General features: G+C 34.7%; 1 protein-coding gene across 1 annotated transcript; it reads right to left on the bottom strand.

The window, feature by feature from the left end:
• Nucleotides 1-1,724: 1,724 nt before the first annotated feature.
• On the bottom strand, nt 1,725-13,717 carry LOC130612310 (uncharacterized). The gene is made up of 9 exons (XM_057433618.1): nt 13,255-13,717; nt 8,474-8,609; nt 8,028-8,232; nt 7,687-7,712; nt 7,524-7,602; nt 7,024-7,121; nt 6,211-6,270; nt 4,445-4,888; nt 1,725-3,944 (listed from the first exon to the last, which is right to left on the bottom strand). The coding sequence occupies exons 2-9, from the start codon at nt 8,512-8,514 to the stop codon at nt 1,862-1,864; spliced, it is 3,036 nt and encodes a 1,011-aa protein (XP_057289601.1). The 5' UTR covers nt 8,515-8,609; nt 13,255-13,717; the 3' UTR covers nt 1,725-1,861.
• Between the last annotated feature and the right edge of the window lie 1,837 nt (nt 13,718-15,554).

Here is a 15,554-nt window from a genome sequence, read left to right as displayed (position 1 = left end):
AAATAAAATAAAAATTTATACAAGATTGGCTGTTTGCAAAATTTGCTAGCTTTTTCTGATTGCTTATAATTTTATTACAGCAGAAACGCCCGCCGCTGTCCCTTATGCACGCAATAACTGAACGTCACTTTTATATGTGAAAAGGATAGCCCCCCTCTTTTACACATTTGAAAATGGTACGTCCTCTTCTGCTCTGTAGCACGTAGAAAGTGTACGCCTCTTTATTTCCCTCTCTTGCAAATGTAATTTCAGACGGAAGTGGAATTCAGACGGAAGCGGAATTCAGAATGAAGTAGAATTCAGACGGAAGTGAGGTTAACTTTGAATGTATCATGGTACAGGCCAAAATCTCCAATTTATTTCTATTACGAACCAGTTCTTCTCTTATCGATTAAAAACACATTACATAAACTGGCTCAGGGGTGCATCATTGGTACTTTATTTTTACGTTGAGCAAGCATCGCGAATACCTTGACTACTTAACGATTCTTGGAAAATCAAGGAAAAATTGGAGACTGGAAACTAAGTTGATTGCGTATTCAGCTTAAATCTATATTTGTAAAAGCGTAATCGCAATTGCTGAATCACTTCTCTTTTTCTTGTAACAAAGAAACGCCTTACTAATCTTATTAATAGCTAATTGTAGTTTATTAACCTCCACGCTTCATACAATTTTATACATTTTGATGTTATCGCACGCTACAAAAGTAATGCTTCCTTCTCGCAAAAATGAGTTTCTTTCAACACTGCACGGTGTATTACTATTTTATTTATTTCTAACGTACAAACCTCGTTTCCAAAGTTTTTTAGGTTTTGTATTAGCACGGAACCTGAGCAAGGTTTCTGTCTCAATACAAAATACTAATAAGTCCTGGAGATTAGGTTACTAACGTCCAGCCAATTTAATTTAGTGTCAGCTCATACTTTACGGAACAACAAACAAGGTTATGAGATCTCACGTCTGGTAGCCATATATTCTCGATAGAAAGACTTGGTAGACTCTGATTTACATATTTGTAACGTCCACCAAGCTAATACGCCTTTGGTTGTGTTACAATAAAAATGTCACCAAAGAAAAATCTAGTTTTTTACCCAAGTATGTACCCAAATTTTAATTATGTTTTTCTAAAAATTTAAATCATCGATTCAAACCCTTATAAATACGACTGAATAAACAAGGCAATCGATTTGATACCTCGCCTCTAAACCCTAACCTTTTAATTCGGATTTACACCAAGGGTTTTTATTGCAAATTGTTAGCTTTTCTGCTTTAAAACTTTAAGAATCTAACAAAAAACATATTTTAAAGGGAAAAAGGGAAGAAAATAAGGAACAAATCAGTAAAAACAGCTAAACAATTGCCCAAAATTTGCCAGAATAATTGGTGACGCATGGAAAATCCACGGGTTTGTCCGTTCTTTTTACACCACATAGCGTGCGTCTCGCTAATTTCAGTACCATTTTTCGTGACAGACGGACAGACGTATACGGGTATTAAAATATAGGTAGAGAAAAAATTACATTTTTTAAATATTTTGTATCGAATTTTTGTAGCCGAAAAATTATGTTTTTTAAGATAGTTGTTATCAACCTTGTATTCTGCCTTTTTTTTAAAGCTATTTTCGGTGCTGACATGTGAAAAAATGTACGTGGTGTTGTAGCAATTAACTTTTAACTTTAAAATTCATGAACTGACTGCAATAGCGCATTGCAATAGCGCAAATACAGTACAAAAACACAGTGACGGTAGAGTGACTTAATGTTTTGATGACATTAAGGAGTTGCATTATTTAAAAACTTAAAACATAATGTATACAAATTTTACATAAAAAATATACATATATATTATCCAATCAAACAATCAAATGTCATCGTCAAAATCCTCTGAAACGAAATCATCCATATTCTTCATAACGCGCAAGATATCCTCATCCACATCTAGCTCCAAATCTAATCCGTCGGTAAAATCTTGCACAATAAGATCGAAAATTGGGGTTTTAGCGCGGGCCGTATCCGATAACCGCCCCGCTATATCGAAGGGTGTCGAACTTAAAGAATCATTAAGATCATATGGACCGGATTTCGCGGATTCTGCAGACACTTTCATTGAAGGCAGGATTTCCGGTAATACACTTGTGGTACGATCTTCCTCTACTTTTAATAAAACGTTTGAAGCAACTCGCTGTGTTTCTGCTTCGTTTCCAAATGTTTTTTGCTCCGTATAAGCGTTTAAAGTAGAACCCGACTTCTCCGCTTGATTCTCCAATGTTTTTCGCTCAGAAGCTGGGCGCAATTCTAATGAATCGTTTGAAGCAAATGCCGGTATTTCCGTTTCGTTACCCGTTGACTTTCGCTTAGCAGAAGTGGGGCGCGCTTCTAATAAATCGTTTGACGACAATCCCGGTGTTTCCGTTTCGTTACCCGGCAACTTTCGCTGCTCAGAGGAAGCTAAATGTGCTGCTAATAAATCGTTTAATGACAATTCCGGTGTTTCCATTTGATCCCGGTGCCCCTGCTTGGTCGGTGTTGCAGATACAGAATGTGATTCTGTATACAGAATAGCTTGCTCAGTAGAAGCAACATTCATCATCTGTTCTGACATTTTTTCTAATGTTATTGAATGTTTAAACTGATTCGGAGACTCTATTTCTTCCGACGTGTCAACCAGCGTTTCCGAAAAAGCATTTTCCTTTTCGCTTGGGATTTTTTCCAGTGATTCTGCAGAATTTCTTTCCACCAAATCTTGCCGTATCTCTGTTTGTGGCTCTGCGGTATTTTTTCGCCCGGCAGTTTTCTCCAATGTCTTTACTGTGGTAATGTTAATATTTTCAAGGATAGGATGGGACGGATTCTGCTCCAAATGGTCAGCTAACGTTCCATGCTCGTCTACGTTAACTTCTTTTAAAAGATCTGACGTGTTTTCAAACTTTGTATCTAACATATTCATAGCTGTCTCATTAAGACCAGGAGTATTTAAAGGTCTAACGTCTTGAAGGCTACTCGAGGTATTCGTGAACATTTCACACGACACTACGTCACTCTTTAGTACAACCTCGTTATCAATCTCTCTTTCCTCATCAGCAACAGTTTGATTTACTAAATGATTACCTGCATCTTCTTTGGTAATAGGTTCTTTCTTGTTTTCTCCATGTGGGGATAGTGGAGAGGTTATTCCAGTGACAAAACTTGGCAGTGGCGTGAGAAAGCCAGTATTGTCTTTCTGATATCTAGAATACTCACGATTCAAAGGTGCTTTTCTTATGATTTGAGCTTGGGAGACTTTCAGCTCAACAGGTACAGCTTCCTGTGGTCGTGTGGTTTGCTGCCTTGAAAACATGCTTCTTGAAGGTGACAAACTTCTTCTCACAAAGGAAGCATTCGCCTTAGGACCTTGATTTTTAACAGGCATAAATTGAATCCAATCGTGCCTATCCTGAGAAAGCAATTTCTCGTTAACTGTGGAAGACTTTAATTCAGCCAACGCTACGGATTGTGCAGTGGGTGCTTTCTCTAACGAAATAACGTGCTGGCTGCTTAGGGGCGTTTTAAAGGGTGTCAATGAGTCGTATGTATCATACGTTCGTCGAATGATATCCTTGTCGATAGTCCACTCGCCTGAGCTATGATTACTGAGCGTCGACACACGTGAATCATTGCGCAGATCTGCATTACTAACTGATGCTGTAGGAACCACGATAGGGGAAGTTGAGGTGACTAATGCTTCACCGTGGCCGACTATCGAATTACTCAAGTGTTTCTTTGCGTCAAGCTGTGTCATCTGCTCAGTACAAGTAATATCATTAATTCTGCTGACGTCCGCAATACTTTTGATAGCTTCTTCTAAACTCAACTTGTGGTGTCGTTCGGTCACAGGACGTAATGATGGTTCACTTTTCGTTATAAATGGTGAAGGTGCAGGAACTCGGAATAGTTCGATCGCATCACTAGAAATAAAAACTCACTTGAAGAGACTTAATAGTAGAAAATTTTACTCATAACAGAAATGAACTAGTCAGTCTTTGTGAAACGATGAGAAAATTCTCACTTTGCTACAAAAAGAGTTTTCACTTCCATCTCCAATGTCACGCATGGAGGACTAAACTGGCAGGCACGGTTTTTAAAACTAGATAAATATTTTCTACAAGAAATATCCCAACTAAAATCTCGTGGGTAATACTATATCGTGTCTTTGCTTGTTATCTTGAATGAGTGCTTACTGGTGAAAGACTCGTCTAGAAACACGACCAGTTAGAAAAAAGAAAGAGCTTTCAATGAAAAAGGCCGTTTGAAGATACTTTTATCTCTATTCTGAGGCACTTATATAGTACAAGCGGTTAATGGGCGTTAAATCGGTTATTTATAGTAAGCAATAAAAAAGACTTTAAAACATAAACAACCCAATCCGATTACGTACTCTCACTGTTTCTACTAAATATAACTATACCTGCTAACTTGCTCATCAAGCAGATCATCAAGTGATGTCTGTATCTCCATCACAGAGGGCGCAGAAGAAGTATAAGAGGGCGCACACGAGTTCTCACTAGAAGACAATGGCTGCATTGCTACTTGAGAAAGATCTGTCCTTTTGATCGAACTTGAGCAATGATTAAAAATGGGGATTTTTTGAATGGCTTTCCTCGGTACGCTGACCTTGGTGAGGCGTAAAACTTTACGAGAGGTTTCTTGATTTTTATTATTGACATGTGATCGAGGCAAAACGAGGCCATCTTTTACAGGTTTGTCACGTGCTTTATCTTTACTATTAGTTTTCAGTACATAATCCTTCATATCATGTCTCACGTCATCACAACTTCTGCTTGCGTGCGGTCTTGGTTGCGCAAGTGATATTTGTCTAGTTTGTAAGGGACTAGGAACGTAGACATTGTCACTAAACAAAAAATTAAAGGTTTGTGAATTCTAAAAAAAATGATTTGTATGATTTATCTAATTGGTTAATTTATAATAACATTTCAAAATGTTTCGCATTGAAAGAGTGAACACGAAGTGTTCAACGTCTACACATATGAACCTAATTTTCAAGTTGTTAAAGTATTCTCCAGCGCATGCGTTGAACATGTTCAAATCCATGGTCACACTGACCCGTTTTTTTTTTAATTTTTGAAAGTAATCACCTTGAAATGTTTATAAGCAACAACTAAATATTTATCCGATATGTTCATTCTTAAAGTAATAATGTTCAGCTCTACTCCACTACAACTTGGAGAAATGCCGCCTCAAAAGTCAGCTAAGATTCAAAAATTAAGCTGTTATCTAAAGTCGAATAATGGATGCGCCCGACAAACCAGAATTTGCAAAAAAGTACGAGTTGCATGCTCCGATAAAAAACGTAAAATAGTAAACAAACAGTTAGCACACAATGTTGGATACAATACACAGTTGTTTTAGTTTTCATTATTTCTTATCAATGAATTAAACTTAAAATCAAGGTTGACGCATTTCGTACTACCTCGTTTACCCAGGTGTATACTATAGTTTTCTAATTAGCGGACACTATAAAAGTAAAAAAAATCTGTCCACCAATTAGAGATATTCGTCTTTTAGAAAGTTGATTTTTTCGGGCCTATGTTCGATAAATCATGTAAAGCTCTATTTTTATTTTCAAGGCTATTTGGAGTTGCGGAATTGTTTCGAACAAAAAGAGGTAACAATAAAATATATTATAGGAACAATGCTGCATATGCGATCTCGAGTAAGTATAACAAGTTTCATCTCAATAAATCGGTGAATGCTGGGTTTGAATTAGATCTAGTCGTTGGAGGAGGGAGGGTTAGAAATTAACAAAATTAAGAAAGGAGGCGGGGAGATTCTGTCCTTTAGGAAAATGCTAGTGATGAATAGTAATTTATATTATAGGAACAACGGTGCATATGTGAGCTATATTAGTATAAGTAACCCTGCTCATAAGCTTCCTAAGTACCGCAAATAAAATATCTTTTATTACCGTTATGGCATCATAGATATTAATTTGGTAAATCAGCAAAAATTAAAACGGCCAGAAAGGTTGTCAGTTGTCAAAAAAATAAATTATTATTAGCCAGTAAAAAATATTAGTTATTTAGCAAAATTTGGTCACCTTTTGCGGACTTTTATTTCACCAATAAGGTATACCATGGTTTTTAAAATGTGTAATGAACAAGAGCCACCACTATTGATATATATATTAATGTACAGAATTATACATTTTTTTACCTTTCTCGTGTCTCTGTCAGCATATAACTTTCTACAGGATAATCCAACAGATGCAACAGGCTAAACAAGACACAGAAGTGTTAAAAACATACTTTCAATTGCATATTTATATTTGACCCAACATCGAAGACATTGTTGGTATGTTTTCTCAGGTGTGCAAAATCATTTTTAAAATTTTAATAATCAAGTTCCAATCCATCTATTAAGAGTTTGTCCGAGGCGAAGATGGTAGTGGTAACGCTGTCGACTTGTAATCATAAGGTTGCAGGTTCGAGTCTCCCTTCCGGCGCACTTCAAATTTGGTGTTGTCAGCCATTTAGAGCCATCTACTGACCGCTTATCGGCTTGTGTGGCAGGCAAGCAAGTTAGAGTAATGATATACGTATCTATAGCGGGTAATGTGACATAGTAAGTAGGGGGGGGGGGGGGGGGGGGAGAGCTAACTGTTAGGATGGAATGTTAAAACTTTCTGTTACTTACAACTGTTTTGAATGTCATCATTGCAGTCAAGATAAAATGTTAAATGGTGGCGAATTTCCACTCAAGAATAGAACGAAAAGAATCGGATCGAGCACTTATGATTAAAAGAATCTGATTGATTGATAAAACCATAAAAAATATAAAAATCATGCAGTATATTAATTCTAATATATTTTTCTTGTTTACTTCTGTTCCGTTATATTCTTGAGTGAAAATTTAGCTTGAATTTAGAGCTAACAAAATGAATATAGAAGCAATTCTATAGTCACTTTATGCAACAAAAATATGATTTGAGCTTGGCAAAGTGTGAAAAATTAAAGAGAAACTCCTTACTCAAAGTTTTCTAACGAATCTTTGTTCAAGATCCGTGGTAAACGTTCCGGTGACTTATGTCGGTTAGGTTGACTTCGCATCCTCCGCCTCTCCTGTAACTAGGTATATTAGCATATCATCATTACAGATATTTTTTACATCAAAATTCACGATGCTAGATCGTGAAGGATTATCTTAAAATCACTTATTTAAAAAGCAAAAGCTTAAAAACAGAACGAATAAAATAAAATGTTAACAAGAGCATAAAAGCAGACTAAATCAGTTCGTTTCAAACGAAAATGAAAACCGATTAGAACTCAAAGATGCCAATACAATTATAAAAACGACAAACGAAACACATGGGATTTTCTATCTTTTCCAGGTTAATTCCAGTAAAATTATATATTTGTCCCTACGCTGGTCCTACAGCCTCTTCTTAGATGTGACGAATTTATTTAAACTCCAAGTTTATATTAATAATTAACCAAAAATATTTTTGATATTCAGCTTCTCCAACCTACCCCATCATAGTCATTTGTGTCTGCAGGTAAGGTGTCACCGTCTATTACTTTCACCTTCATTGTCTTGTCCTCATCTAGTCTAAAAGTTCAATTAAAATCCATTTGATTTTACATAGCTACAAATAACATGCATAAATTGGTATATGCAAGACCAGACACATACCTGACATTTGTTTTTTGTCTTTTAGACTGAAATAAAAAATTATTAACTTCGTTAGAAAATACAGTAAAACAGTAAAGATTTACATATTATGTGAAAAAATATATATTTCAATGAGAAAAAATTTATTACACGCCTGAAAACAAATAATGTGTGATCAAAAAGAAAATTCTTACATTTTAAATTTTAATAGAGAAAACAATATTGCAACAAAAGATGTTCTTGATTAACAGTTACAACTTGACTTAATTCACACAATATTTCAAAAACCACCTGGAAATAATTTAAATTTTAGTAAATATATATAACAAAAATGACTAAAATGGAAATATCCATATCCATACCTTTTTACCAGGAATAAATACGTAAACTTTATCAAAATCATCATTTATACAAAACGCATCGTCTAAATGCAATGTTTTGAAGTTGATTATTTCATTAGTATTTTTTCTTTCTTCTGTTTCGATCTCTTTCTGACGTAAATACAGTCTCTCCAAACATTTTGCTGATGCTGATTGAGGAGATTGTGGTTGGGCACTATCCAAAACACTATAAGAAGATGAAAAATAAAATAATATAAATAAATATAAATAATAATAATAGTAATAAAATGTTAATATGAATATAAACACTATTCTGTATTGTTGGATAATTACATACTCCTTTGGCCAGTTTACTTAGTTCAAGGATGTCAAAATATATATTTTAAATCAAATAATGCATGCTCACACTGGACATAAATATTTATAAAGTAAAAAAAAACTTAGACTTAGAAGACATGATAAAATACTTTTTAAATTGCTCTACGTGGAAGGCAGACCATTGTGGCATTTTTGATACATGATTGTCCTCTTCATCACTGTCATCCTCAGAAATTGGAAATCCATGTTCAAGCAAGTTCAAGATATTATATGTTGGAAGAGAACCTGTATAAAAAATCCATGTTAAATCAATTCCTACTGACTTACAAAATTCATAAATATTACAATCTTCTAACATCACAATGTTAATACATTGAGAATTCTTCACAAATCACCGCACTGTAATTTTTTAGGTTACCTTATTCCAGGATATTAATGGGGTACAAAATTCATATTCATGAAAGTAACATGAAAGAAATTAATGAATAAATGAATTGAATGAATTATATTTATTTGACCGTAATAACTACATTTGAGTCAAGCAAATAAAATTAAAACAAGAGGAAATAGTATTATTTTAACTATATTATAATACCCGTATACGTCTGTCTATCTCTCACGCAAAATGGTACCGCAAGTAGTGAGACGCACACAATGAGATATTGAAAGGACGGGTGAGCCCGTGGATTTTTCCACGAGCCACCGACTAGTATTATTATATTACTATATTATTATTTCTAGTGTTATTAAGATAGGGATACCACCATTAGTAGCTTGGGGAGCTATGACAAGATGATGGCCACCCTTCAGTACAAAAAGATAACAAGAATCACAAGAATAAAAGTAAACAATCATAGAAAAATAAAGAATAAAAAGCAAAAAAATGAAAAAAATAAGATGAGAAAGAGAATTATATATATATATATACATCATAATTCCAAATACAAAATATAGGTGGCTATAGGCTATACAATAAGAGGAAATTTTTTGTTAGGCATAATTTAAGCCTACTAGTGATGAGAGAGACAAATTGTTTAGAGGGGAGGAAGCCTTGTGAAAAATTCCAGGAAGAAACGCACTGGTATCGAATTGATTTAGAACCAAATGATTTCTTGGAGGCGAGAGAGATTTAATAATCCAAGAACAGAGCTACGAGTGCTATGAGAGTGGGTAATGTCAATATTGAAAGTACCAAGAAGTGTCTCAGGGAGATTTTCACGATACGAATTGTGAAAAAATATACCATTTTTAGGTAAAGCAAGTCACAGAATTTTAGAATACCAGGTTTAATAAATAGAGGATTTGAGGGGGCATTACGTTGTTGAAAAGACATGAGGCTGACAGCGAAATGCTGCAGAATGTTTATGCAGTTTACAAAACAATTAACAGGGTGGCTCCAGATTCCACTACAATATTGCAAGTGACCGCCAAAAATTGCATGATAGACTACTCAGGATACGTTGAGGAACCAAGTCGCGGAGTTATTGCTCTATTAGCCCTCTTGAGTTTGATAGCAACATCATTGATCTGAAATTTCCAACTTAGATTAAAGTCTAAATGTATGTCAAGGTATTTAATACAAGCACCGGGAAAAATTTTTTTGCCGTTGATGAAAAGTTTAAGGTTAAAGCTTGGGCTTTTTTTTATTTCCTTCCTTAAAGTCAATTTCACAGTAGTTTAGAAAACACACACACAAACAATAATTTAAATTGACTAAAAAACAAACAAACAAAAAAAAAATGCATAATAATGCTCAACAAAATCTTAGCACTGGGTTACATATTTTGCATAAAGCAATCAGTGCCCTTCCAGGACCGTATGGAACGGCAAAGCAAAGGAGAGTTTTTGACGGAAGATGGGACAGATAACCATAAAATTCCTGTGCGATTAACAAGACTATTCAAACTATATGATAGTGTGTGGTATGTCGAGCGCTTTATCAGATTAAAATTACGTAAGCTATAATTATTTTCTCTAATGCAAAAAATTTCCGACACAAAACTAGGCAACATTCCATTTAAAAATTTATATAATTCCTTCATAAGACTTCCTAAGTTAATAACGTGGATGGAATTACTATTTCAGGATAAACTAAGAAGACCATCAAAACTAGAGTATCATTATTAACTATGCATAGACAACCTTTATGTGTATGATTGCACATATCCACAAAAAATCCATACCAAAGGACAATAGGAGAACTGAAAAAGAATAAAGGTAATAAAAGAAGTTTCCTCTTTCTTGGAGAAATATACAAGGAAATTCTCTGAAGAATATTAGCTTCCTACTGGCTTTAGAAAAAATGTTTCTAATGTGTGCAGCAAATTTTAGTTTTGTATCAATCATAATATCGAGCAATTCAACTGTCGAACTCCACATACCGTAATGCTTCGAATAAACGCCCAGGGCTTTTATTAAATTTTTTGACATTTTTGGGGGCGTCTATTTGGGGGGGGGGGCGTTTAAAAGAGGGGGCATTTACATATTAATACACTTTGTCCTTTTGCAGTTTTTAAGGATAACTATAATATATATCTTCACAACAGAAAATAAAAGACATTCACATGTTTGACACAATGAACTTCAAAAGCGAAAAAGTAAATTTCAAACCTTAAATCTAAGATTTAGGAAAAAAGGAAGTAAGGAAGTATACTTTTACTATCGCCTCGAATAAAGACCCCTTCTGAAGGAGGGGCGTCTATTAGAGGTGGGCGTCTGTTCGAGGTGGGCGTTTATTTAAAAAATGACTGAAATGGAGGGGCACCTATTCAAGGGGTGTTTAAAAGAAGGGGGCATTTATTCGAAGCATTATGGTAATAGTCTGACCTTCAAAAGAAATAAAATTGTCAATAATTCCCATCGTAATATATTGATACTTATATAAATTAATGAGATAAAAGTTTTCATTAAACTAATTTACTATGTATGTAATATAGATAAATCTGTGAGTAAAATTATTTTAACTTTATCTATGGTATTGCCACAAGCATATAAAGTATTATTGTCAGCAAAATTACAAATTTGTGAAAGTGAGACGAACAAAAATAAAAACAAAATATCATTGATAGAGATATTGAAAAATGGAGGACCTAGAATAGATCCTTCAGAAACTCCAACAAGAAGAGAACGCCAAGTACTAACAACAGAGTTTATCCTGGTTTGTTGAAAACGGTTGCTAAGATAAGAATAAATGAAATGCAAAGTACTTTTAGCAAAACCATAGGCATGAAGCTTCGTAATAAGTAGGCTATGATTAATTGTATCAGAGGCAAAGGTATCAAAGTGCTTAAACAATACGTATTCTGTTTTACTTGCATTCAACAATATTTTGTTGGCACTGAGCCATTGTAAAAGTAATTTAAGGTCAGCGTTGGTTCTCTTTGAAAGGGATTTTAATGATTTATCAAAGCAAATCAAGTTGGTGCCATCAGGGAGCATTTCATTGCCACATGCAAATCATTAATGTAAATGGGAAACAAAGGGGCCTAGCTTAGATCCTTGAGGGACACCATGCATAATAAATTTGTACCCAGAATTGAATTTAATAATTGAAACAATCTGTTGTCTATTACTAAGATAAGAATGTTAAGTTAAGGGTAACCATAATGAAAAAGTTTTTTTAAAAGAATTTCATGATTAACAGTATCAGTAGCCTTGTGTAGACCAATGAAAACATCACAAGCAAACTGGCCAGTATTTAGAGCACCCATAATGTTTTAGCAAATGTTTTGAAGAGTTTGTACAGTGGAGGATTTATTACAGAATCCAAACTGATGAGAATACAAACTTTTGTGCTGGGTTAACTGATACACAAGTTTGTATATCAATTTTTCAAAAAGTTCCTTATGTTTAGATAACAAGGAGATTGGTCTGTAGTTAGTGAAATCAAGTTTGGATCCTTTCCGTGTACAGGAATCATCTTTGCAATTTTCAGTTGTGTTGGAAAAACATCATAGCAAAAAGAGGAGATGCAGGATGCCACTTCATTAAGATCAGTTGGAGACAGAAAAAAAGAAACAAGTTTATTACTTATAAAAAAAATTGTGAAAAATGTTTATGTAAGGGAGGAATTTTAAATTGAATTGAGTCAGGTATGGAGGATAAATAGTCATTAAAAATATTAGAGACCACACAAGGATCAGAGATATTATTACCATCCATGTTAATGTACGACCAGAAACGTTTGCAGACTTGACAGAAATAATAGACTCAATGCCTTTCCAAACCTTGCAAATGTTTTTCAGGTTACTGCTGAAGTAATTAAAATAAAACATTTTTTTGCATCGCCTCCACAAAGTCACAAAAAGGTTGTGGTACAGTTTATACCTCTCGTGAAGGGAGGATTTAGACAGAGTGTCCTTAGGCTTTATATAAGACTTGTAAATACGGTCACGTTTGCAGATAGATTTAATGATGCCAATCTAATTCATGGAGTAGAATTACATTTATTGCTTTTTGGTTAATTTCCTTGAGGGGCATATTAATGCAAATACCTTATGCTTGCCTTATCACTAGTAAAAAAACAATATAATAGCTAGTAAAACACTAGTCAGTGGCACATGAGAAAATCCATGGGTTGGCCTGTTCTTTTCATACAGCATTGCGCGTGTCTCGCTACTTGCAGTACCATTTTGCGTGACAGACAGACGTATACGGGTATTATAATATAGATGTCAAGCTTACAAAACAAATAAAATTGGAACTGGGAAGATGAATTTGTTATCCATCATTTTCATATTCTCAATTAATTATTTAAACATACTCATAAACTGACAGCCTTTAGTTGCTAGCAAGCTATATATGTTGGTTCCTTACATTGTCACAGCAGGTGATTCATGAAAAATATTGGTCTCTTATCTACATTATTTAATCCACATGAAGGGCATCCACACCACCTGTCGCTAGCTTTATTCTAAAACGTAGTTTATACCTGTGGATTCAATGATCGTCTGATTTCTCTGCTCATATTTGTACTTCTGGTTTGACAAATAAAATGTTATCAGTACACATTCTTTGGTCAATTCTTCGATTAGTCAATTTTCTTCGAAGCGCATCCTGTTCAGAGATCCAACATGCTGGATGTTGGCAGATTTCAGCACACGCTGAACTCATGTTATTCCCACAAATTCACTGTTGTGTTTAAGAACTGAATAGCTATAGATATTTTTTATTTTTTATTCATAGTTTATTGCAATAGATTTAATTAGCATTCCCCTTTGTGCAAACTGCAAAACTTGAAAAATTCATGAGGAAGAGGGAGTGAGCATTTGCTTATGACCTATGTATATTGACATTACAAGATTATTAGCAACAATAAGAGCAGTTGGATAATCTTGTTCGACCTCCACTTCATTCATACACGTGGAGCAATAGCGATTGCACTTGTTTATAATTATTTGCTACCATATTTGTTGTCAGGATAGTGGTAATCGTCGTTTAACGGTCCTCCGGACCTTTGACTCTGCCCAGGGCTTTTCCAAAAATCATCATTAACAAACAAACAAAAAATATCTACAGTACTTTCGTACGTTTGATACCAAAAGTTTCTTATGTGGAATGAAAGAAAAGCACAAATTGCTGGAAGGATTCTGTTAAGATATATTAGCTGTAATAAAGTAAAGTATGTAAAGGGGGATTTTCACGAAGCGAATTGAACGGCTAATTCAACGGCGAATTCGCTTTTTAATTTTCACATCAAATTAAATTAGACGCCAAATGCATTGTTTACATTGGTTAACAGTGTTCTGATTGGTCTAAAAGTAGCAGCGAAACCTTTAGCCGCGAAAAAGTAGGAACTGTTTCTACTTTTCAGCAAGGCGAATATTTCGATGCAAAATCATAACAAACAAAACTGCGCATGCTCAGATACAATTCGCCACTCAATTCGCTTCGTGAAAATCCCCCTTAACTCTGGCTGGGATTAGCTAACTTCTCTCTGTTACCGTAAATTTTGACGACTTCGGCGAGATTCTTCTCGACGTCAAAAATTATTTTGTTCTAAGAGAATCCAAAAGTCCACACTTCGGCGAGATTCTTCTTGACGTCACAATTCTTTTGTTTTAAGAGGGTTCAAAAGTCCACACTTTGGCGGCCGCCGAAGTCGACTAAGCAGAAGACAAAGGAATCGAGAGCAACAGTCAGCGAAATGTGGTAATATGTAGTTCGACTACCGTGAAAACCATAGTACTTTGGAAAGGAACATCGAGGAGAGTCAAGCCTCAGCTAATACTCCTGAATGCAGATAAAATTAATAGCTCGTATCCTGGCGCAAAGGAACCTTATGCGTTGCGTTTAGACCAATTACTAGTTTTAGATACACATGATTTTGGCATTGGCAAATTCTGCCTAGGCATCCGCCCCTGGAGTAAATTGAGGAAATAAGCTGCCTAGTGCGTTTCTTTTGTATGAACTATTACCATGTAATCAGTCGACAACCTCAACCTCCATAGCGCAACTACTAGGATGAAGAAAACACGCTTGACATGGCCTTTGATCAAGCTTGTCTTTTCAAAAATAATTACGATATACACCCAAAAATGCGACAAAATGAACACAAAAACTAACAAAGACTCCTGGAAACGAGAACGCTTACTAGCAATTTACATGCCCACTAAGAACTGCAAATATGTAAAAGGCGTAAGATGGAAAAAAAAGGATTTACATAACACTCTATTCGTGCCAATTCCATCATTGATTAGGAGCTAGGTACAGGTTAACTGAAAAATTAAATAAAAGCCTCCAGTTATCTGATGATGGTATAAAAACTTACCACTTTTGTACAGGGAGTACACAAGTTGGTTTTCATACATTCTGGTCTGCGAAATATCACATTGCTAATCAGTCAGGCAAGGAAAACATTTTGAATGTCCGTCTGAATTTTACGCATACTAATTCTTATTCGTTTTGATCGCAAAATATAACGCAGAAATTACGCACAAACATTTTGCTCGAAAAAATAATACCAGAGTTTACATAATAAAGCATTTTACTATCTTCCCCTTGTTATTTGCGACATAATTTAAGTTAATATGCGCGTAAGAAAAGAGTCGTTTTGCTGACGCGGGGATAAACTTTTTCCTGCTACAAAATAATGTAAATATATTTTATGGTGTTCCTGAACAGTAAAAAAATCACATTATATGATAGCAGTAATGTTGTGAAAATGTGCTGGCAAACTTTTTCAAAAATAAAAAACAACATTTGAAAAATTATAAAAAATAAATTTTAAAA

Source organism: Hydractinia symbiolongicarpus, chromosome 10, assembly GCF_029227915.1.
Source record: "Hydractinia symbiolongicarpus strain clone_291-10 chromosome 10, HSymV2.1, whole genome shotgun sequence".
Lineage (NCBI taxonomy): Eukaryota > Metazoa > Cnidaria > Hydrozoa > Anthoathecata > Hydractiniidae > Hydractinia > Hydractinia symbiolongicarpus.
The sequence above is the reverse complement of the archived record's forward strand: the minus strand, read 5'-3'. Positions and strand labels throughout refer to the sequence as shown.

Coding starts and splice junctions, on each gene's coding strand:
- LOC130612310 (XM_057433618.1), bottom strand. CDS start 8,514: ATGCCACAATGGTCTGCCTTCCACGTAGAGCAATTTAAAAA. Junction 8,233..8,473: donor CACGTAGAGCAATTTAAAAA/GTATTTTATCAT, acceptor ATCTTCTTATAG/TGTTTTGGATAGTGCCCAAC. Junction 7,713..8,027: donor TATTTATTCCTGGTAAAAAG/GTATGGATATGG, acceptor TTTTTATTTCAG/TCTAAAAGACAAAAAACAAA.